The sequence below is a fragment of the Corvus kubaryi genome, unplaced genomic scaffold, assembly GCF_017639235.1.
Source record: "Corvus kubaryi isolate FWS band 111438036 unplaced genomic scaffold, C.kubaryi_AGA036_p1.0 37396, whole genome shotgun sequence".
Taxonomy (NCBI): domain Eukaryota; kingdom Metazoa; phylum Chordata; class Aves; order Passeriformes; family Corvidae; genus Corvus; species Corvus kubaryi.
The window spans coordinates 23138276-23163735 of record NW_024581135.1 but is presented as its reverse complement, the minus strand read 5'-3'; the positions used below and the strand labels follow the sequence as shown (position 1 = coordinate 23163735).

General features: G+C 34.8%; 1 protein-coding gene across 4 annotated transcripts in view; it reads left to right on the top strand.

Moving 5' to 3' along the window:
• CCDC141 (coiled-coil domain containing 141) overlaps nucleotides 1-25460 on the top strand; it is a 71503-nt gene that overhangs the window by 34207 nt on the left and 11836 nt on the right. For all 4 annotated transcript variants that reach the window (XM_042041216.1, XM_042041220.1, XM_042041219.1 and 1 more), the window contains exons 10-24: nucleotides 339-480; nucleotides 2798-2917; nucleotides 4155-4346; nucleotides 5215-5391; nucleotides 6875-7054; nucleotides 7849-7974; nucleotides 8545-8733; nucleotides 9021-9200; nucleotides 10011-10160; nucleotides 16437-16577; nucleotides 17379-17573; nucleotides 18952-19135; nucleotides 20347-20456; nucleotides 22735-22839; nucleotides 23456-23539. In XM_042041216.1, coding sequence (XP_041897150.1) covers nucleotides 339-480; nucleotides 2798-2917; nucleotides 4155-4346; nucleotides 5215-5391; nucleotides 6875-7054; nucleotides 7849-7974; nucleotides 8545-8733; nucleotides 9021-9200; nucleotides 10011-10160; nucleotides 16437-16577; nucleotides 17379-17573; nucleotides 18952-19135; nucleotides 20347-20456; nucleotides 22735-22839; nucleotides 23456-23539 — 2275 coding nt within the window. The remainder of the gene's footprint in view (nucleotides 1-338; nucleotides 481-2797; nucleotides 2918-4154; nucleotides 4347-5214; nucleotides 5392-6874; nucleotides 7055-7848; nucleotides 7975-8544; nucleotides 8734-9020; nucleotides 9201-10010; nucleotides 10161-16436; nucleotides 16578-17378; nucleotides 17574-18951; nucleotides 19136-20346; nucleotides 20457-22734; nucleotides 22840-23455; nucleotides 23540-25460) is intronic.

The window sequence follows — 25460 nt, the reverse complement described above, 5'->3', positions numbered from 1 at the left end:
CTAGAGTGAGAAGTGAAATGAGCTATTTCTCAGTGAATCAGGTTATGTGTCTTGTGAGAATTAATGTAACTGTCTTGTAAATCTACCTTAGGCACTGGTGACAAATGATTTGTTTGGAAACATCATTCCTGTGTTTTACTAATTATCAATTTTATTTGGATTAATTTTCATATTTCTCTTGGTTATTTTTCCTCTAAGGGTAACAGTTTAAAATTCGTAAGTTACTCATCGTACAAATCAAAAGAAAGAAAGTGTTGGATTTGTTTAAAATCATAGTCATCCTCTATGTTGAGCAAAAAAAAAAGGAAATAAATGACAATTCTACTTCTCCATTTTAGCTCTTGGGTGGCAGGAATTCAGAAAATGATGGAATATGTTCAAAAAAAAGTAGATCAGTTAAACAGCCAGTGTCCAGATTATGAAGAACTTGCTTTGAAGAAACAACAATGGACTACCTCACTTGAAGGTCATCTGAACAAGGTACATCATAGAATCACAGAATGGTTTGGGTTAAAAGGGACCTTAAAGAACATCCAGTTCCAACCCCTCCACCATGGGCAGGGACAACTTCCACTGGCCCAGGTTGCTCAAAGACCCATCCAGCCTGGCCTTGAATGCTTCTAGGGACAGGGTAGCCACAGCTCCTCTGGGCAACCTGTGCCAGTGTCTTACCAACCTCATAGTGAAGAATTTCTGCCTATTATCTAATCTAGACCTACCTTGTTTCAGTTCGGAGCCATTAACCCTTGTTTGGTCACTCCAGGTCACTCTGGAGCTTTCTTATAGGCTCCTTTAAGTACTGGAAGGGTCTCCTATAAAGTCTTCCCAAAGTTGTCTGCTCTCCAGGCTGAAAAACCCCAGCTGTCTCAGCCTATCACCATAGGAGAGGTATCCAGCATTCTGATGATCTTTGTGATGATTATTATAATCATCACAGCACATCTTCTTGAAGCATTCAATAACATTCTTAATGCATTCGTGAACAGTGCATTGTATTTCCATAATTTAACTATAGTGACTATTAAAGTTGAACCAAATAATAACAAGTTTGTTAGAGAGAGCACAGTTGTAGTTAGATTGCTGAATACTCTTATCAACACAAAGGAACCTAAAGCTGTTCTGAAAAATTCAGCTGTTTCCACGAGAACATTTTATCAGTGATGTTCAATTAAGCATGGATTTGCTTGGATAATGAACTATTATAACTTGTTCTTTTGGAAAAGAAGTGAGCAATCAGTCCTGTGACCTGTAAGAAGGTTTCCTATACTGCTTCTGTCCTCTGTTCTATGTGGCTGAAAATATAAATAAAAGTGTGGCAAAATTGAGGGTTAATAAGCATGGTGACTGAACCACAGCAAATTTTCAGTAAATCTGAAGGAGACTAGATTCTGTTCACTATAAAAATTCTTTTTGTTAATTAGGGTATTGATGCATCAAGGACATCACAGTCTTGTTTAAACTGTTCAATGTCATATAGTTTTACAGACCTCTTAAATGACTTGTCAGAGATGGAATAGACAAATAGCTCCTAAATAAGTTTCCATGTGTAAATTCAAATTGAAAAAATAGTCTTTTAGCAAGGTTCGTGTGAAGGAACCAAGAGTGTAGACCAGAAAATTAAATTTAATGACTGAATAATTAAGTCTGCAATCTGATATTTTATATTTGCATGATATTTATAATGAACTATTCTCAATCAAATGTGAATTCAATTTAATACAAATTGGTCCTTTTCTATAAATTTGTTTGTATAGAAATGATGTCACTATCATGCAGTGAATCTTAAGGTAAAAGTTAAACTATGAAGGTAATTTTTACTTAAAATGGAGACCTCACCTTCAACATAGGGTTTCAGTCTGCAGTTTGTTCTAATCACTTTGTTCCCAGCCTTGCATGAGAGGACATCTTGGAGATTTGTGTCATAACACGATTATTTTTTGCAGTGAGGAGTGTTTGTTGTTATATTCCTACCAAACAATACGCTTTTCATCCCAACCCTCATATGTAAAGTATCCCAAAGAATCTGGTGCCAAATTCAATTGTCCCTCAGCCTCATATAACAGAGTTTGAACCTCAATTAGGAGCCGGTTCTGAAGAAAAATGTTACATGTGAATTCACATGTCTAATAATAACTATGTGTGTTATGTCTGGCATCATCTGCCTGTGCTCCTCATAATCTGTTTTATAATCATAGTGCATACATAATATCTTAGTGACAGTGGAAGGAAATTCTGTACATGTATCTGCACAAAAATAGGTCTCTTGCCTTGTTAGAGAAGCTTTAAATGAACTTCCTGAAAAAAACAAAAGACATGGAGCAGAATCAAAATATTTCTTCCAGGGCTATAATAGCTAGATTATAATGCAGTTGTGCCATATTGAAATCACAAGCCATGGATATTTAGGGTAAAGGAAAGCGCTGTCAATAAAATGAGACCGAACAGGAAGGGGTTTTGATCACACCTGTTGGAGAAATAGTAGTTTTCTTCTTTTATATTTTAATTCCTGACTTTCTCCGACTATATATGATATTAAAGCACAAATTTTATTTTTTCTTCATTTCTTCTCTCCATCCCACCATTTGGGGTTGAGGGGTGTGTGTGTGGGAGGGTCTGTGTGAGGGAGCAGCTGTGTGGTATTAGTTGCCAGTTGGGTGTAAACCATGCCCAGAAACATAATCCACACACCGACAGACAAGTGTTAACTCATTTTTTTCTATAAAAGGTGATATTTTATACTGGTGTTATAATGTCTACTTATATAAATTAACCATGTGAATAATACTTTCAAATGAAGGTGTCACAATCAATTAAAAAACTCGCCCCGATGCTTGCCGTTGGCGTGGAGATTGGCTCATACTTGTGTGAGACAGAAAGAGTTTTGAACAAACATCTTGAACTGGCTAAACAAACAAAGGTAAAAAAACCTTTCAATAATGTTAAGCACTTTTAGAAACAGATGCTTCCTCTATGTAATTCTAAATAAGGTAAGAGGCTGACAGTTTCTTGTAAAGAAAACAGGGCTATGGTGTGTTTTAAAATTGTAGTTAATGAGCAAAACCGCAGATAACATTACAAGTCAGTCCTTAAATCATTGTTTTTCCCCACTGTCTCTATCTCACTGTGTTATTTGTTAGTGCCTCTGGATCCTAGTACCAGCTCTTGATCGGAAGATTCTTCAAATGTGGATTGCTACTCCTATGTGAAGCACCAGGTTTAATAATTCTCTAGACAGCCAGAGTCAGAGAAAAACCTTCCTGTAGTTTATTACGCCAAATAAAAGAGATGAACTGGCAAAAAAGAAAAAAGTGGTTCCCACTTAGAGAAACTGTGAAGGGGGTTGTAAAGATATCCACTGGTCATGTTGGGAGTGCAGCCATCTGACGAGAGCCCTGCAGCACCCAGCTCTGTAACACATGTGAGGCTATTTTTAAGTCACATCCAGGACCTTTCCAACTCCCACAGCAGCACTGCAGTATCTGAAAGTGGGTTAAAATCACTTGAATTCCTTCCATAGCCTTGACATAGGTGCATATTTCAGCCTAAGCTGAACAACATGGCAATGTGTATTTTAGGAGTATCCTACGTATTTTCAGTACTTAAAACTCTGTTATTCCTGCAGAGTTCTTTCTTGTTTCAGGAAAGATCTTATAGAGCCCAAGGGATGGATCTGTACAGTGCCTGTGGAAATAAAATTCACTTTAAAACAATTCTGAAGAGCACATACTAACAATATAAAAAGCTCAGCAGATAAGCAAGAAAAACCTTTTGTTCTGTCAAGATTTTAAAATAGTTTTAAGTGTCTTTTCTGCCAAATTTTTGCATGCCAGGGTCTTGCTTTTGTTTGCTGCAGTGTCTACTTTGCCCTGACAGATATATACACCTCTTATAACTATACACCTCTTATAACTATTCTTTCTGGGTATTGTGATAGGCTAGCTTTCAAAATAGCTATTTTAATAACTATGCCTATCATTTTTAGGAAAGAAATGGGTATTTCTGTGATTTAATCTCCATGATGAGCTCTTCTTCAAACAAGCAATTGAATTATACATAAGAGAGCAATCCTAATGAAAATTAACAATGTGATATCAATATTCACAAGTCCTTTCCAGTTATTATACATTTTTTTTCCTATGCTTCTGCCTTCAAAGGAAACTTCATGTGAACTGAGAGCAGCTGAGGGAATCATCAAAAATATGGAAGAGTTGGAACCTGAGCAGGTGGCGGCTTTTTCTAGCAGAGCTGACTTTCTGAATAAAGAATTGAAAAAAATAGAAAAAAATATTAATTCAAAGCTAGAAATTCTAGAAACTTATGTGGCCTTTTTACAGTCAGCTGTAGAGGTATGGATTACTTATTTATTCTCTGACTAGACTGTAAAAGTCTTACAATTGAAAAACATGCTTCCACTGTAGGAAGAATTGTAATTGATTTTAATTTTTTCCTCTGCACATGTGCACTCTCATTATATACATGATAAAAATGCTTCCATATATGTACTCTGAATATTAAATTTACTGATTTGCTTCATATAACTTTTAAAAATATCACATGATATATTCATAGAGATCTCTATTGCTGCCTTTCACTACTTCCACTGAGGCGCTAATTAATACAATTGAATTTAAAAATTAAATAAAAACCAGCTGTAGCTCAAATCATAATCAAGTCAATACCAACATAATTTTGGTAGCTGTGCTAATGGTAACTGGGAGAGTTAATTTTCATTTTGATTTGGATTCCATTTTAAGTTTCTGTAATATGGTAGCTTTTATTTAATATTTAGAATGAAATTGAGGATGGAATGGAACCTGTGAGATAAAATTAGCCATAGGATTTATTTATTGCATGATAAACTACAAAAACCTGTATTATATCTACTTCTGATTACTGCTAACTTCAGTTACTTCATATTAAGCAAATCGGTGAAAATCAGGGCATTGATATACTGGTACATAAAATCCATGTAATGATATGTGACAGAAATTGAGCTAATTGCTGCCATCCATCTGCTTGCCATCCACTGGTTCACAAGTTATTTAAAACTATTTTATTATTTGGTGTTTGTAAATATTTTAGAGACTCATAGATCTTAAAATTAGGGGAAGATTCAGAGGGTGCTATTCAAATTAATCATATCTGTATAACTTCTGATTATAGCACTTTAAGTTTTGATTTGTTTTTTGATATTTATTTAATGTCTTTCTAAAGGTGAATGATGATATTAAAAATCTGAAGGAATTCTATAATTCAGAACTACTACCGACAAACAGGGAGGCTGAAAATAAAATTGCAATGGAGTCAGCTAATACTCAGTGGCAAAAGACTATAAAGAAAACTTTTTCCACCCAAAATATGGGTTGCTATTTTCTTAATTTAGTAAATGTGGTGAGTATAATCTGATAAACTATATTGATTTTTTTATATTTGCCTGTGATGAGATCCAGTCCTAGTTCTATGCCTAGATTGTGATTTCTCCAGTACCTAGTTTTAAAGGGGCTAATGCTGTGATATACTTTAAGAATATGAAAGTATTATTTGAGTGCTTATGGCATTACAAGTAATATAAAAAGTTTTGTGGTTAGCAATGACAGAACCCTTAATGACCCAGTCTGTGCATACAAATGTAAGATGTGCTCATATCTGTTTTGTTCATGTTGGAAAGCAGCATACATGAAAGTACAATATTAAGTTTATTTTACTTCCACTAAGAGGCAGGCAGTCTTTGTTGACTGGGTCTATGAGTTCTTCTAAAGAAATGGCTGTTAGAGCTACTTCCTTGCAGATAATCTTTCCCAGTGTCTTTACATTTTGCCCAACAGCTACACTGCCTAGGCATCCCTGTCTAATTTTCCAACAACACTTCATGAGGCAATCTTTTGAGATGTGCAATCATTCCCTAAGCTACACCTCCTAAAGTAATCCCAATTAATGTAGACAGCCTGGATACCCAGCTGTTTTTTCTGCTTTTATAGGACAAACTAGGGAGCAATTAAATTACACACTAAGCTGAGAAGGGGGAGGTGGTGTTGGTGACCCACAGCAGCATGTAAGGTGAGCTGGAAAAACCAGCTGAGGGAGGGAAAGTGCTCAGGCTGTTAGTGTGGCTGAAGGTTTGTGTCCCTGCTGGATGCAGCCAAGCACAGCTAAGACAGTCAGAGTAATGGCAAAGTCACTTGAAGTCTTGACACATCTTCAGGCATTTTCTCCGAAAGACCTGGAAATATGTCATCACCATATTTTCTGCTACCCTGTTCCCATGATATTCCCAGGTTTTGTCTTTTAAGTATCCAGAAGATATGGATCATACTAGTAATTTACAAAAACAACTTCTCTTATGAAAAAAAATTAAATGAGAAAACCAGAAATGGCATTACCCAGTTTTCTGGTATTTCTCATAGAAGATCTATCGGAAAGAGGAAAATACACCAAATATTCAAATACTTTAGCCCTCCTGTGCTTTGGTACTGTTTTGTTTATCGACACAAAGGGGTGGTCTTTTCTTTACCTGCTTGGTTTTCCAGTTGCTATTTATTCTCCAAAAGGCCATTTTGGGTAGTTCTGTTTATTCAGAAATTATTTTATTTTGTCTGAGTGTGAAACAGCCATCAGACAGCAATAATTCAGTCATTACTGACCTGCTCTATGTTTTAAACTTCAGCTGTGGCTATGTCCTCAGTTCACCAATTCTGTCAATCTGTGCCTATTTCTAGAAAATATTAAGAGAAAAGTATATGTAAAAGTATCAGAATTTTTTTTTGAAAGTTACACTAGAATAGTTGAGTTTTTATTAAGCTTTGTTTAAAACTATGAGCTTTTAATTGTATTTTATAAAAATGTGTGAAAAAAAATTTGTCTGTTTATTTGCCAGGTAAATGAGAGTTTAATATTAGAAGTAGAAAAATCTATAAAAGTAACAGAGGATATCATTATTAATCTGAATAAAGAAAGGAAAGAGCTGACTGATCTTTGGGCAATCTGGAATTTTAAAATTACTCAAGTGAAACCCATCAAGCAACAGTGCCAGATATTTAAAGAACAACTGAAAATCGTAAGTAAAATAGCTAGGAAGAAAGCAACTGTGGCAAATATTTCTAGATCGTTATTAATTTGTCTGTGACTCTCTCATCAATCTCTCATCATTATAGGTATTATTTAAGAAACAGTGATGATCAGCAAGATACAATTCTTGTCCAAAGTCTGTTCTCTGTTCTGCCAGTCAGTCATCAAGAAACATGAAATGTTTTTAATCTTTTTCCCTTACTCAAATGCATACAAGTCCAAGTCTCCTCTTCAAATTCTGAGTTTTAATGAAGTTTAATTGATGCTTTACCAGCAGTGGTTTTTTTTTTTTTTTTAAAAAAGCACCATTTTTTGAGACTGAACAGTTGCTAAACTAAACTGTGTCCTAATAGTTACTAAACTCAAGTCCAACCAGATTCCTACAGAAAGAGGATTGAAACCTTCTTGGCACAGGGAGAGTGTGAAGTGCTCCTTAAAAGAAACACTAGCTGGGCTAGTAGCAGAACCAGAAACACCAGCTAGACTTGTAGCTGCTGTTTCTCTAGTGCAACTCATCAGTACACCAGCACATCTGTTATCACAGAAATAATGTGTCTGTGGGTCCTGCAGTCTTGGTGTCTGAGTCTTTTTTTCATGCTGTCTTAAAGATATCTTATCACCCTTAACACTCAGAAGGTTTGTGACAGAGGGGTTTTACTGACAGCATTTGGGTGCCTGGTTTGAGGAAGGTTTTTGTTACAAATTTAGATTTTACTTTAAATTCGGGTTGTTTTTTTTTAGTTTATTTCAGCTAGAAATGCTGAACTTTTTGATTTCTTTTAGACTACCCATGGATTAGAGATTCTTCAAGAGGCTCTCCAGCTTGCAGCACCAGTTGACCTTGGAAGTGACCTTTTAATTGTTTTGGAACTACAGAAAAAGCTTAACCAAATGAAACCACACTATGAGGTGAGGAGCCAAGCTAGTGGAGTGAAGGGTGCATCAAAAGCTGGTTTTGGTCCCATAAAGATTCATATCCACATTGACACCAGACACTGTCTGGATTTGAAGTGTTTGAGGAAGTGTTTGTGTATGTTTATAAGGTAGCAGAGAAGACATTTTGCCTTCAGTGTCCAGAGAATGTCCCGTGTGGTGTTAGCTGTGTATTAATGCGACACACAAGCATTGGGGGGGGTGGAAGTGCAAGGAGAGCATCAGCTCCATGCTTTTGAGTTCAGAGCTGGTCAGAGGCTGAGGTACATCATAGTGAACTTTCTACCTCCTGTGAATACTGTCTCTAAGTTTTAGCAATTCACTCTGCTGTTGCCCTGTAATTATGTTTGACTTGTTTTCGTGCAAGGCTGGGCTATAGCTGAGTTTCATGCCTAGCAAAAAGTACAGAATGTAGGGTTTTAGAGTGTGTGTCATTGACTTCTCCCCAAGGCAATCTACCACTGTTAGGTGGTTATTTCATCAAATGTAACGGAAAAATTGCAATTATATTTGTGCAAATTGAGTAACTTCTCTGATTTTTGTTAGCAACTGAATGCTGAGCTTGAGTACCTGGTAAAATTATTGGAATTGCCAAGCCAGAAAGAATTTCCTGTGGAAGAGAATTCTGAGAGAATAAGTGAGCTTATTCATTTCCATCAAACAGTAAAGGATGCAATGATAGAGTATGATGGGATTTTCAGCAAGACAGTTAAATTCCATCACATTAAAAAAGAAGTGAGTATAATATTTTAAAATATACATTCTTCCCACTGTAGTTAAACTCTCTTTGGTTTCAGTTCCTGTTGCTTTTCTTTCCTTTTGCCCAAGAAATAACATTAATCAGCCTGGTGATCAGTATTAAAATCTTGGATCTAAAACTGCATGAATTATTAAAATTTAAAACTCAGATCTGAACCCAATTTTAATTACTTAAACCCACCTCAAAAAAGTTTAGGTAGGTCAGGAAGAAATGTTAAGTTTTATTTTAAACCCACACTGATTTTTGTTTTTGTATATTTCAGCTGGAATGTCTATCAATATCAGGAGAACTGGATATTCCTGAAATATGTTGGAACCCTGAAAATGTGCACCAGGCTAAAGCCTACCTTGTGAATTCTCAGGAGAAACATGCACATATTAGACAGCTATATAATCTACTTATTACCCAGGGAGTGGATATCTTGTCTGCAGTACAGCAACCTGTGAGTATAAGTAGAATAATTTTTGAAATCAAGGATAAATATGAAAGATTAGTGGACTTATCTGACTGAATTTTAGATGTGCAAAAATGTATTACTACTCTGAGAGAAATACAGAGGGAACTTTAAGGGAATTAATCTTAAAATATCAGTGCTTGGAAAAAAGAAAAAAACATAGCTTTCTTTAGTATTTTTTGTGAAGTTCAAGGCCTTAATGGCAATTTCTTGAATCTCTACAATCTTGCTACTTTGTAAAGGTTGCTTTGCAGATTTATTCTTCTATAAAGAAAGGAAACAGAAGAACAAAAAAAGTAAATATAATCACAGTTTTGTGATTATACTTACAGATTCAAGACTGATTTGCGTGACAAGATGGATATCATTTTAGAAAGGAATTACTTACTCAGGGAAGAATTTTCATCACCCTATATTCATTCACTTACTAAGAAAGCAAGACTTTCCTTGTGACCTGGCTAGATTATTCATACTGGCAGTCTGCTCTTCAGACACCCTAAATTGATTGATGGCAGAGAGGAGCTGTTCTTCAGGTGGCGAAGGCCTAGAGTAGGTCACTTCCTCTTTGCTCAGAGAAGACAACATGTTTAAGTTGTGACTGAGACCCAAAACTACTCCCCAGATTACCAGTGACTGAAACTGCTATGTCCTTGCTGTCCTTCCTGTGAAGATTTAATAGTTTACTCTAGCCCATTGTGGCTGACTGTGCATGTTCTGCCTCAATGATTTTCATTCTGGATTGGTTAAATCAATACATTTCCCGAGACTGATAAATTTCTTTGTCTCTTTCCTCATTAGAATTGCTTGAATGTTTCTGTAAAGAATCTGAAGCAAGAACTTGCTAGATTTGAGTGTGATAGCATAAACTGGAGCTCCAGAGCTGATAAGTATGAGGAAGAACTGTCACAGTATTTCCAACACTGCACCACTCAAGAGGATATAAATGAGGTAAATGGGATAAATCCCAACACACTGAATGGCTGTTAAAAGAGCTGTTGTGTTCTATAATATACATTACTGTTTACCATTTCTCTAAATGCTTCATATGTATACAGAAAAACAGACTTTCATTTTAGCAGCAACCTTGGATCTATGCAGCAGCAACAGTAATCTGTGGTTCACGGCTCTGCTGTTCAGGATTCTATCAAGCAGTTGGACTGGCAATAAAATGCTTGCACGGTACCAAGAGGACTGGAAGTCGAGCAGCTGTATTTTCTTTGGCCTTCAGCTCAGTCAGCTTCATCTGAAACATGAATCGTCACGCCTTTTTCTTATGAAGCTAAAGTTTCAAACAGAAGTAGAATTTATATATATTGCCGTTGTAAGGCTGTTGGAAAGAACTTTCAATATTTTAATGAAAAGTTCAGAATAAGCTAGTACTAACAGTTTTTCAGAAACACAAGATATGATGCTTAAAAAACTGCTAGGAGGAAAGGAAATGTTCATTGGCACAAGAGACTAGAATTTAGCATTATGGAACTTAGGTTAGGAATAATTCCTCAGTTAATATGATTATCAACTTAACATCTTGGTAGGCCAAATACAAATGCATCCACAAATTAGCATGTTGCATTCCTTAGATGTCTCCGCAAAAATGGGTTTAGGAAAAACCTCTCAAAGAATTAACTTTCCCAGAGTGATCCATTAAAATAAGAGGCTGATGGGCTCTGTACTTGATGTTCTGTAGATTGTATTCCTCTGCATCTGTGAAGTACAGAATCTGGATTCTGAGCTGGAAGATTTCACATTAATGTTCCCTGTAGCATGAAGCAGAGGTGGTAAAAATACAGGACACTGAAAGTTATATATTCTTATTTTTATCTTTTGCTAGGTAAATCTACACCTGAGTAAAGACAGACTATATTTTGTGAAAATCACCAAAGAAGAGGTGACTGAGATTTTTGTCCCAACTATTTTTAATGAGAAAATTATTGTTTGGGTTTTCTTTTAAAAATTATTTTGTGTGTTTGTGAAAAGTATCCATTTTCACGAAAAGATAATTTGAAATTGAAAAAATATTTTCATAAAAAGGTTTCTTTGAATATCAGTTACACTTCTAGTTACAAGCTGTGTTTCATGTTGGTCTTCTGTAACTCTTTGTCTTATGGTAAGAGGTAGCAGGAAGAGCACGAGGTTAGGAGAAGCACTCTGGCAGAGGGAACCATGCTGTAGAAGAGAGTGAAGCATGAAGTATCTAAACAAGAAGTCCCATTGTACTTCACCGTGTCATGGCAGAATCAGACTATCTGAGGTTTGAAATAAAATGTTCTAGGTTTTTATTGAAAACCCCTCAAATTTGCTGAAGAAAAGGAAGTCTGTATAAGGCTGGCCATATTCAGACACACTGTTAAATAAAAGAATCTTTGTTTCTGTCCTTTGGTTCTGGGATTGCATAATGAGGGCAAGAGAATGTGGCTCCCTTCTAAGAAGAATTATTTGTCTATTTTTGTTGCTTGTTAGACTACAAGGGAAAGCAGAAAGTAGAGGGAAAAGCCAATCTTCTGTCTCTTAAATGTAAATAAAAGGTCACATCAGTGGTGGGTTACTCATACAGCAAAATGTATCTTTTGTCTTCTGGTAGTTATTGGATACTCTCTGTAAAATAACTGCATAGCAATTACAGTATTCACTATTGGTTGGTTTTGGTTGTTTTTTTTTTTCTGTTTCAGTTGGGAAAGTAATGTTGATAAGTTAAAACCTGTAATTCTCAATCTTGAACATAAGCTAACAGAAATATACTAATTTGGCATGTGGATACCTTTTTCTTTAAGTTCCTTTTCTATTGTAGAATAGCATAGAAGATGAAGGTATTTCCTAAACAAATATTTGGCTAATGTACCTGTATATGCATTAATATACTGCCATTTTCTTGCTTTTTTTTTTTTCATTAAGTATTTATAACTAATTTTGTTCAGTGATCAAGAAACCAGACACCAGAGTACATCAAGAATACTATCTATGAGTATTACCTTCAGTATCTTAAATTCTGTCAATTTTATCATCAGGAATTGAATATTGCTAGTATGTAGCAGATCTGTCTGAACTTAACAATTTATTTACTCTCTACTGTGCCTAAGCAAATAAGTATTTCATGTACCAGCAGCAAGCAGCAGCTGTTCATGGCTGTCATATAGTAAACAGCCAACAGATAATTTAGTAGTGATTTACCAGTTTACAGAGCAAACTTTAAAGCTGACTGAAAATATTTGTGATTCTGCTGTAAATACTTACATTATTTATGTTTGATGTGATTAATTTAAGTGTGTAAATACAGCATGTGAATTAGGGATTTGGTGTTTAGGACTCAGTGTTTGAAGAGATCCTTAGAGGACTTAGCAAGTTCCCTTTGTTTGTAACATTGGTGCTTCTATAAGAAACAAGGAAACAAATACTGAAATTTATAGCCAAGAATCTGTAGCATGAATTTTGAGACAGCCTTGGAGGAGAGAAGAGTAAAATGCCTGCCTTTTCTGTGCCCTCTCTAATTTAGAGAGAATTTGAAAAGGCAAAAATAAGTATTTATGTCCTCTACATCTTGGAGAAGTATAAGGGGAGCTCATCTTTGGGATCTGAATTTGCCAGTTTGGGCTTCTTGCTTCACTGGCTGGTTTGGGTAGCAGCCTCTGAAGAGCCGCACCTCCACTCTGTTACACTGCAGTTGTTGGTGAGCTCAGCCTCGGGTACTCTGATATGCTGGACATAGTAATGCTATAATGGATCTTTTCAGGGGATTAGAAACGACACAATTAATTACACATAGCTTTTGCGATGAAAAAGCCTTTTCTTTAGGTGATCACTTTAAAAATAACATTATGCATGTCTGCATAAAACTTGCAGCAGATGCTGAAGTAGGTTCACAGCTTTTCCCAGCCATCTCATTTCTTCTTCACCATGTCATTACTTATAGATTTATGGAAAGGTATGACTGGAAATATGGATTTTAACCATAAATGGTAATGAGCTATCTTTATTCACAAGTCAGTAGGAACCGATATGTAGCCACATTTCTCACCTTGTAATTTCTTTTGATTGTTGCCCCAGGAGTAAAGTAGTCATTAATGACTTGACCAGCACCTTTTCTTTCCACTTTTTGTTTGACTGTTTCTTAATCTTTGTCACTTTGAAAATTTATTTTCAGCAACCTGCTTTTATGGGGTGTTTTGATTATTGCTGCTACTAGAAGTTTTGTATATGAATAGAAAGGGAAAGGTAAGGGATTAACAACATTGAAGTTCCTTCTAGAGTGGCTCCCGCAGGAATCAAACATTTACTGGAATGCTACTGCTAACAAAAACATGTTTAAAGAATCTTTTAAATTTGATTTTTCCATTTATTTTATGGTCCTACGATAAACTGAAGCAATCGGTACTTAAACCCATCTCCTCCACTATCATTCTCCACCCATGACAGGGCAACTATAGTTAGGAACAGTTGCCTGATTAAAGACTATGACACAATAGGCAATGTACAGAGTTCCAGTAAAGCAGTGGGCTGAAGTCACTGAAGCGTATTTGGATACATAATCCCTTTATTATTCCTCCTTTCATCTTGCAAAACTGAGATATGTTTAGATTCCTAAAAATTGGAGGCCATACATTGTGCTTGGTGCAATTGCTGATGATAACAGGAGTTGTGCACATGCAGTCTGATGTACAAGTCAGAGCTGGATCTGGTTTTTCCACTGAGGCTAAAAGAGAAGAGTGACAGCAGCTGCAGACCTTTGACACATGAGCCATCATATCTGAAACAAGGAGATCTAATTTCACATACTGCTATGGGGAGAGCCTCTGGCCTTATAAATTATCACTATTAGACTACATGAGCACAAACTAGTGAAATAAACTAAAACTCTTGTTCATCTTTTGTTCCCTACAAAATTGAAGCAGCAAATAAGACTCTTGTATTCTGAATAAAATTGTTCTTCAGAAGTATTTACATTAACAGAGGGCTTTTAGATAGACTTTATTATTCCGCGTACTTAGGTGGGATAAAGAGCTTAAATTAATTGGAGATCACGGGGCCAGTGATAGAATTCCCTTCCTTTCCATTACACTGAGTGAGCACCATCTGTTTATTCACTGCTGAAATAATGCAGCAACATCCCACTACATGAAATGAAAATGAAAAATATATCCCTTGATGGATTAACTTTAGTATATAATAATAATAATGATTGATTGTTAGCAGTTCCAATAACAGTAGCTGCAAAATAAGCCTTCATTACTCCCCGGATTCTTTGGCAGGAAGGAGGAGGGGGGCAGGGCTAAGTCTGTAGGACTTTTTAATATTAAAAAATCCTCATATACATATTTAAATATCAAATTGTGGATGTGACATGAACTTGTTAACAATAATTAAGTAAGTTCTTTTCATCTATGTGTCTGGAGTAACATATCCTAAAGCGTTAGAGCTTCTGCATTCCTTTACATCAGTGTCTTTAAATAAATATAAGTTTACATAATTAATTTATTATTATTATTACTATTATTATACTATCCTAAAAGCAAAATATTGTTGATGTAAAGGTTTTAAAATTCTTAAAATCAATATTTTGGTCATTTTTATAGTCTTCCATTTCAAATGTTATGAATTAATTACAAATAACTTGAAAATATGATCATGGAATTGCAAGGTAATTAAAATAGTACCGATTTTAAGTAGGTTCTTTACTTGTCTGATTCTTGTATCTCTTGCTTAAAGAAATTAAAAAGTAACAGTAATATCTGAAAGGACTTTTAAAAGTTGTAAATAAAATTGGTTGCATAGCTTTCAGAGAAAAAATATAAAGAAAACTATGCTTAAAAATTTCATAGCCCTTTAACAATAATTTATCTAACTGGTTTTGATATGCTTATTTATATAACATTGATAATGAAAAAAATGACATCTCGTTTATTAAAGGCCCACATGTAAGACAATATTAAAGTAAACATAACTGTCACTTGAAAACAAAAATTAAAAAATATAACAACCCTATATTATGACTAGTTCTCATGGTAAATAAACACTGGGTTTAAATTTATGTTCATCATATATGACTCTTCTTTTTGATATGTATTAAACTCTTTCTGGTAAATTGGAATGCATCTGATCCATATGTATGTAAATGAAATTGCAGATTTCTAGAGCTTCATCAGTGTCATTCCTATCCTTCTGACTCTTTATAATATTTTCTGTAGATTAAAGAAAATATAGTAAAATATTGTGTAGCTATATTCCATCTAATTAAAAAAAGAGTTTTAGAACAAATTTAATGTAACTAGATTTAATAGTAGCTAGCTGATATGAGTTCATCTGAAAAGTCTTCAAAGTCATGGACACTTCATAATTGGACCTACTTAGTTGAGTTTAATTTATATTATCATAAGAATAATTTTCCCTAATGTTGGGCTTGCTGCACCACATCAGTGCTGACTGGCAAAAGTATTCTCACACAGTACCGAGTCTACTAGCAGTAGTTAGGCGAGGCTTTCTGTGTCTGTTAGGCACAATCTCTCTGCTGCCATATTCAGAGCATAGTTATTTGCAAGTCAGGTGGTCATACAGTCTACATCTTGATCCTGCAAAGAGCTGTATTCCTCTTTGTATGCTGTGAGTGATTGTACTAAGATGCTTGGACTAGCAGAGTGTATAAAATTAAGCCCATACATAACTTCTTTTAGGAAGCAGGACTTTTGAAAAAGGGGTAGGGAATGGGATGATACACCAACCAAAAAACAACCCGACATAAAGTAAATGTTTTATTGTAGGACAAGAGTAATATGAATAAAACCAAATCTACTTGCCCAGGCCCAGTAAAACTGGTTTTTTGGAAACTAAGTATGGGTATACATTTACATGACTACCATTTCTACTAAATGGACTGAAGGATGTGAAGGGCATCTACCTCCAGTTAAAATCAGTGGAAGATCCTGGACAAGATTTTTTTCATAGGTTGTCTGAGCAATGATCTCATCCCTTGTCCAAACCCTTTTTTAGCCCCAGTCATTCTGGAAACAGTATTCTGCATCCAGAAAGCAAAAATACTGATTTAGCAGGATTACGAGTTTCCATTACTGTAAAGAAATTCTAAGGAACAAAGGATGCTTTATGAGATGGCCTAGTATTACTAATTTCTGTATTAAATTTTAAGTGTTCAAATTGTTCATTTAACAGCTCTTGAAAAAACCTAAATTGATGTGTGATGTGTCATTTTTTACTAACAAAGTGCTTACTCTGTTACAGCTCAGAGAATCATTTAAGGATCTCAAAAAGAAATTCAACAATTTGAAGTTTAACTATATGAAGAAAACTGAAAAAGCTCGAAATATGAAAGTGCTTAGAATACAGATTCAGCAAGTTGATACATATGCAGAGAAAATACAGGTAATAGAAATTCTAGGCTTAGTAAAAGCTTCACCTGTTGAATTACGTGGCCTATGCCAAGCCCATCACAGGAGATTGGCAAATCACAAAATTTATTGTGCACTTCTCTTACTCATCATTATATCCTTCCTGTCTGTCATTGCCTGAGACATTTTTCACTGTTCTATTCCTGTTACTTTTCCACTTACTTCAGTGAAATTATGTTGACTCAATTCCTGACTTCACTCCTTTTATCCACCATTATTTTTCTGTTTAATCTTTTATTCTTCTTGCCTCTATTACTTCACAATACGTGTGACCTAGTCTTTCTTCTCCTTAAAAAACCCCAAAATAATAATCTCTGGCATGAAGCTACTTTCTTGCCTTTCTCATTTCTTCACGTAAGATGAACCTTTTCGTTACAACCTTTGGCTGTATTCATTGCCTGGAGTTGATCATGCTCATTTGCACCTTAGAACCCTGCTAGCTTCACCCATTTTTCACATTCACCAGAAAATATTCCTTCAATGGTCTTTTTAGTTGCAAGTCATGCATGACCATGTTTTATTACTGCAGATATTTGTTTATTTTTAAACTGAAAAAATTAGCTCAATTATACATTTAATAAATTTAATTTATATCGATTTTAGTCAGCATTGCAGAGGTCCTTCAGTTTCCTTTGATTTTTGAAAGAGCAGCTTATAATTTTTAAAACAAAGGACAATAATATGTTTGTATGGTTTTCCCCTGCTTTTTATATTAAACTTCTAAAAATAGAAACATTTTGTTGTGGTATTTAATATTGCAATGTCTTTTAAACAGATTCTTAAAAAGAAGATGGATAATTTAGAGAAGAAAGTCATTGACCCTTTTGCAAATGAACCTAATGCTAAAGTTAGAGTTCTCTTGGGCTCAATCAGTGACTTACAAAAACAGCTGAATGATTTTAACATGGTTGTGGAAGATTACAAGCAAAATCTGGATCTCATGGAGCATCTGCAACAGATGATGAAAGAGGTACTAGTAAACCTGAGACCCCCATGGTGGCTGTAATAATGAGCCAGGACAGGGATAGACAAAAGTGATTTAACTGCCTCAAGGTTAATCTGTAGCTTCCAAAAATAACAAGTTGGTAAAAAAAATTTTTTTTTTTTATTATTTCTTCCTAAATTTGCGGTGACAGGGGGAAATAAATGTGCAACGTCACCATATTCATGCAACTGGGGTCTCCACCTCCACATGACTTTCATAGTCATTCAGCATGTGTGTGATCATACCCATGAGCTCATTTTCTCTAAGTAAGCTCTGAGACAATACAGAAAGTGCCATGAAGTCGTCTTTGATAGCTGACAAACTATGAGTTACCACTGTGGTTTATGTAATGATGAACTGAAATGTAAAATACTCAGTTCCTTATCAGAAGAATATTTTTTTAACAGACTAAGTTGTTAAATATATCTATAATTTTTTTTCTGAACTGCAGTCTGTTTTATTGGACACTTTCATAACTTTATTTTAATGTGTCTGAGGACTGTCTCATGCATTGTCTTTTTTTAAAGAAAAAAGGTTTGTAACAGTATTGTAACAGTATTTTCCTTCTTGCCGTATTTTGTTGGTGCTCTTGCCGTGGGGCAAGCTCATTCTGGTCATCACTGTTTATATTTAGAAATAACATTGCTCTTATCTCCAAAGAGATCTAAGTGTGTGACAAATTCCCTTAATGATGAATCACAATACTAAAGTTTTGCTAAAGAGATGTTTTCAGTGCCCAGTGACCTGATCAATATGTTCTTGCATATACCATTAGCAAAACAATTTGTTAGTATTTGTTGAAGATTTATATTTTCAAACTCCCCACTTATTTAACAGAAATAGATTATTTCCTAGAGGTAAAATTTAAGACTGTTTGGAGTATTCTTAACCAAAGGTGTTTATTATGGGTATGTTCTAAAGCCCATTCTTGTCAGTAGAAATATTCCTGGTGACTTTAGTGGTTGCTGACACCTCTCTGCTAAAATGTAAAATTTAAAGAACCCTTCTGCCCTTACACAGCTATAATTGAGGCCATAATATGAAGTTTTTGAAATTAGTCAATTGATTTACATGGCGGAAAGAACTCAGAAATAAAACATGTTTTTGCAGAACCGTTAAATAATAACCTCACCATGCTTGTAAGACAAGCATGGGACTAGTGTTTAATGAAAATTTAATAGCTATTAATACTTGAAGCACCATTAGTAATTAACAAGTGTTTTTCAGGTTAAATTTAAGTCAGAATACTTAAGACATACTGCATGCCACTGATTATGGAAAGTCTAAGAATAATCCAGTCTATTCTACAACATCTTGAACTGCAGACAGTGATTCATTACAATGCAGGTTTTTTATCCCTCAGTGTCAATTTTGGTTTGAAGATGTGAGCGCAACAGTGATTAGAGTTGGCAACTACTCTGCAGAATGCAAAACAAGAGAAGCAATAGAGACTCTCTATAAGCAATTCAATAAATTTATTGAACCTACAGTGCCTCAACAGGAAGAAAAAATTCAGCAGATTATGGATCTTGCTAGACAGTTATATGGTGAGGAGATATCTGGTAATGTACTGTGGGGACAAAATACAGCAACTTGGGACAGAAGTAAGCAGATTCCTTGGTTTGTTCATTGAAGAAAAAAATCAGATGAATTTAAAAAAATTAATGTTTTAAAGTATTGTTTTGAAGAGGTGAAGGATTTCAGAACAAATATTTACAAAAAACAAGAATATGAAAGTACTCAGCAGTCTGTCATTTACTTAGTTTTCTGTATACAGCCTGAGTTCACCTTGAAATAAAAATGTCCTTGTAATATTCATGAGCTTGGAGTTAAGACTTCATGGCTTAAGCTCTCTCATAACAGGTAAGCTCTCTCATAACAGGCAAGACAGAGGATATTATAATGCTGAATTTATTTTTCACCTTCACACTGTGAATAACTGGTAGGATTTGTTTGCCAAATTTTTATTAGCAAATAATGTAGACTGCTATTTAGATACTGTGTTTGCAATTGTAGTGATTTGGAACATTGCTGACCAAAAAACCACAAAGTCAAAAAACTTCATATTTTCCTTTTTTCCTTTTCCCCACTTTTAGTTTTTTATGTACATTTTGAAGTTATTTTGTCCAAATGTGTGGGGATTTAGTGTAGCCTATCAATTCAAGTAGTAAAGCTGAAAAAATTTCAAGATTCAAACTGGGCTTTTAAATTCTTCTTAATTTAGTGCTGGAAAGACTATTTAGAGAGCACAGATCACTTTTTTTCTTCTTTCTCTTTTTTTATTTTTTTAAGACTTCTCAATATTTTAAACATTCCTATCTGCAGGCAAGGAGAGGACAGAATGGATTTTTGAAAACAGCTGATTAGGAACACCATGAGAAAGTTGCGTGGTGTTAAGTCATTACATGAGAAAAAGCTTCTGCATCCTGCCTTTGTTTTGTGTTTCTTGTAACAGGGATCTAAGTGCCTCCTAGTTGCATAATGTGGCAACTAGTTTAGGGGACACTTGACGAGGTCAGCTTTTTTTAAAGTAGTACTACTAACCAGAGAGAAGACCTGCAGAAACTATGAGGACTCATCTCAAGTAAGCTACTAAGATGTGAGAAAGCATATTACTGTGAATCAGAGAATTCCTCCAGCAAAACAAAACACAGAAAAAATATGATTATTGTAGTACCTTGGGGTTACAAATTACACTGATTGTTGCATGTATGTTTGAGGCATTTTGTTCTACATTCATGCTGTTTTGTCTTTGTAGGTATTGAAGAAGGAAAGAAGTATGTTGAAAAAACTCTATTAAAGTACAAAGAAATCATGAATTCTGTTGATGGCTTGTGTAGAGCTCTGAGAGAACTTAAGGAGATAAAGGTATTTTTTTTTAAACTGGAGAATGTATTGCATCTACATCGATTTATCATGCTTAGTGACTGAATCAGTGCTTTTAACTGAGGATCATCTATGGTAGTGTGAAATACTTCTTAATTGTCCACTTTTCTGTTACCTTAGGTAATGATTGTAATGAATCAATGAAGACATACTTGTTTTGGGTACTAAATATTTCTTCTAAGTTTCTTTTTCTTTGCTTTTTTCGGAACTGTTACTCCTTTCAAGCAATGTTTAGGAGAAATTGTCAAATTTTCTTTGAGTATCTAGGCAATTTTTTTTTTCATAATTCTTCTTCCTTTGATATTGTAATAGGCAACTGCTAGATCTACAAAATGCCAAACAACCTCACTTGGCTCCTCTTGGAAAAGACATCCTGAAAACCAAGTTGTGTTAAAACTAAAGTAATTTGAGGTAGAAAAGCCTTGCTTTTACATAAATATTAAAGACAACAGCATTTTTAGTTTCATGTTCTGATAAACTGCTGTAGGTGTAATTCAATATAACATATTAACTGAGGAGGAATTATGGAAGACAGGTGATAGAGGTAGATAATGAAGACTGTCTACTGACCCCTTTCCATTCTCTAAGTAATATATGAAAAATCTCCTGCATGCAGCAGCAGCTGATGAGTTAATTCTTCTGAGAAGGTGGTAAAATTAAGATGCTTAAATATCCTACTTTTGTTGATACTGAATGCTGTTTCACTTTTCTTTGATGGAATTATACTATAAAGTTGACAAACACTCAAATTATGCATTAATACACTTAAAAGCTGTAAGAGATGCCGAAAATATAAATGAATTCCAAAGGTCATTATGTGAATGGAAAGAAGGCTTTGTCTTGCACTGTGACCATATAGAAACCTCAACATAAATGCCTATTTGGTTTTTCTATGTTCTCCTCCCTGTCCATGTATCACATAAACACTATTGTGCGCAGGACAGTACTCCCAGGTTCTGTCAGAACAGGGCTTGAACCTTTCATCTTTTCTGCTAGCTCAACATTGTATGATCTTTTCAAGACAAATGGAATTTCAAACTATTTTTACTACCTTATTTTGACTAATTTCCATAAAATCATTGAATTTCTTGCACAACAATTCTGCAACTTTATTAAAAGGAAAGTTGTTTTGGGTTGGTTTTTTTTTTTTACAATATGCACTATTCTGAGATTTAAAACCTAATATTCTTATTGAACATTTCCAGACTATATTCAATCTTATGAAGAATAAATAATTCAGCAAACTATCTAAACAGACATGTGCCATCTGTATGGAATGCCATGACTATAAATTGAGTTTCATTTCATGTCATTTTTAAGGCATGACAAATTAAGTGGAAATGTATTGCATAACCTTTCCTAATTTTACATTGCTGCTGAATGCCAGAAAAAACTTTGATTCTTTCAAGTGCAAAATTAAAGACTATTTTTCCTTCCTAGGTAAAAAAACTGATTGAAAAACTTACATGGAATTTTTCACTTGTTTAATGCTAGAATGGAAGATTAATAATGCAACACTTTCTTATGAGAAACTTGTTTAAGACTGTAACTTTTGGCTGGGCAGCTAAAGATGTGAAAGACACAAAACTGTAACTATAAAGCTTTTGGCTTTCTTTATCTCATGCCACTGTTATGTTCTTTGAAATCTGTGGGATTCTTCCACGACTGTTTTGAAGGATTTATCAAGTCTTCATAAAATACATTATGGTTGTCCAGGTTTCTGTTATGCTATGTTTTATGCTTAGATCACATTCTTCCCTTTCCACCTTTTAGAAAAATTTGATTATAGAGACTCACAGATGTTTCTTTCCTCTCTAGAACTGTTTTCCTGAAATCCTGATATTTTTCTGAATTTGTGGTTTATTCTCTTTTTTTCTCATAACTATGTTACTTTCTTAATCCTTAATTCCTCCTTGCTGAGCCTGTGTACAAATTGGTTCATATTCCTCAGATTCTTGACTAGCCACTGGAATTCTTCAGTCTTATATACTGAAGAACTGTAGTCTTCTATAGTTTCCCTGCCTCAGAAAAGATCCCATCCGCTTTGGAAAATGTTGTCATTGCTTGTCCGAGAATGAATTAATCGGGTTTTGCTGCATTTTTTTTCCCATAAGCAATTAACACCTGTGCTGATGACAGATTTTAGATAAGATTTCAGTTTGGTTTTTACTCCGTTGTACAGAGCATAAGTCAGTGTGTAGCTAACAATTGCTACCTTCTATTATTTATAAACTTAATTAATTTTCTCTTCACATGGCAGAAAGTTGGATTTTCTGAAGAGTTGATTACTGTTAAAAAAGAGGAAAGAAAAGGTCAAGAAGCATGTGAGACTGCTAAAGACAAAGAAGTGGAGCAAAAGCAGCAGGTTAGTTCAGTTATTTGCATTTTTTAATAACTAGAACTCTGTTTCTAAAAAGGCTTTGTGTATTGCTAAAAAGTTCTTTGCTTTTCAGTCTTAGAGCCTCCATTGGGATGGGTGTTATCAGTGTAATCTTGGTTGATTGTTTTTCAGTTATTTTCAGTTAGCCCTTTTCCTTCTATCCAATCCACATACTCTTCCTCATGAATTTTTATTTTTTAGCATTTTTTACATGCCTGTATATCTCCTTTTCTTTTCTGAAATAGTATTCCTTTCTTAACCTTTTACTGATTTTCCTTTGGTCCTATTAATGTAGAGGTCCTCTTTGTGACCATTCCCCCTTCCTGAAAAAAGAGTACATTCTGCTCTCTCCTTTAAAAATAAAACTTAAGGGAATATAGGAAGTAATAGTGGAGACTGTTGTTGCTATTCCCAAAGCCCTAGAGTTCCTATGATGCCTAGATACAAGTTATGAAAGTATTTGATTTATAAGTAATATTCTATGAGAGAAACCTCATGGCTCAGAATTTGCACTAAATAAAGGTGAAAATCATGATTATTTGTTGAATCATTAAAGTCTTAATGACGAAAAAAGTGGAATTTTAAAACATTTTTCTTTCAGATGGCATCAGGTGAATTGCTTGCAAATTCAGAAAGCATTGCTGAGAAAAGAAGCAATACTCTGTCTCCTACAGGCACTAAACAAGTATGTGTTGTTCATATTAATTTACATTTAATCAGATTGATGGGCATCATTGTGTACTCTCAAGGGAATTCTACTCCTTAATTTGCTGTGTCCAAAAAGTGAGGACTGTTATACTGATATGCTTTGCTTATATTCTCATTTACAGTATTACCAAAAACCTGACAAAACAAGCACATTGATTCAGTTTAACAACAGTGTGAATAACAGGAAACAGAGCAACAATGATGAACACAACTACATCTGTCAGCAGTTCACTAAGACATCATGTCAAAGATAATTAGCTGTAACATTGTTATGACACTATAGAAGAAAGAACTCACCATCTAATAATCATCTTTATCCTCATCTCAAAACACTTAAGTTCCATTTCAGTTGCCAAAATTCTCTGCATCAGAGATCATAAATAATCCAAATTAGTGATTGCATGCATGTTGAGAACAATGCACAAAAGGAGATTAGATATGGGAAGACTGAGTATGCATTTAGAATGATAAAAATCCAAACAGACAAATATGTTTCATTCATGGATATACAATAAAGGAATATGAAAGTTTCCAAATCATCAATGAACAAATGAAGTCTTAGAAATACAGGCAAAGCAAAGCCAGAGCTATATTTCATGGGATAAATTACTTTACATTAAAGAATATTTTGAAGTCTTTGGATCCTGGATGTAAATGTAGATCATTTGCTACGTAAAAAAGTGATAAATTGGAGTGGGTGGTAATATATTTAAGTGCTTAGGAACGTAGGATCCATTTGTAATAGATTTAAAGACCTAAAAATTCCATTTTGCAAGCTGCTAACATAGAAAAATACTACAAGATATTAAACAGTGATGTTTTCTAGAAATTCAGCTAATAATACCATTCCCTTCAGTTCAATACAAAATGTCCTGTAATCTGATGAGCCAAAATTAAACCTAATTAATTTTCTTACCTCCATTCCAAGTCAGTGGGAGTTTCAGTATTGACTTGCAGCCCAGATTTCACTCAAAATTTTGTGACTGTTCCAAAGAGTGTCCCTCAGGAGAATCACCTCAGCAGATGTCCATAGCTCTATTTTGCTAAGCCACAGCTTTGTCAGTCCTCATCAGACTGAGTCTCAGCTGCCAAGGAGAGAAGTCAAGGGTATGCGAAACCGCAAATATCATATGAGAATTGTGGCAACTACGATGCCTCTACCCTTTTCATCACTCCATACTTCACTTAAAGAGGTGGCAAGTTCTTCTCACTAGAACCTTGTATAGTGGGCCAAAATCTCTGAGTTTGTCTGTACTTCTGCAAGCTGCTTTTGCAATATTAATTTGCTTCAAATATAACCTTCTTAAAAGTGTGCTAGACCTTCTTATGGTACATTGATCCTCCTGCTTTTTTGGTCCCATGCTGCCAAAGCCTATCTGGCAGCTTGCTCACTCACAGCTCACCTGCCATTCTTTTCCACAGCATTTTCCCCAGGGTCTTTTCCCATCTCTTCAAGGGTCAGAGTTCATCAGGGGATGCTTGTGGGAAGCTTGAACTTCATCTTACAACTAAATTGAATTGTTTAGTAAAATAGACACTGTAAAGCCCCAACCTCCTTCCAGTCATTATTTCATAGATCTGGCATGAATCACATTGCTTTGAAATAACAAATGCAATAACTTGGAAAAGCATCTATATTAAAACTATTACATATATTAACGTGTCTAGAGGACCAGGGCACATATGAGGTTCTATTTCTTATAATTTTTTAAAAATTTTTTGTACTAATTATTAGATCATATTTAGATCAGTAAAGCAAAAAGAAAACCAAAATAAATATACCACCACACTCTTGTACTGGATACTGCCAAAGAGACCTGTTTTGGAAAGCAATGACATTCAGTGTATCACTGTAGTGGTTTGGTCCAAAATACTCATTACTGTTTATCTGCTGTGAG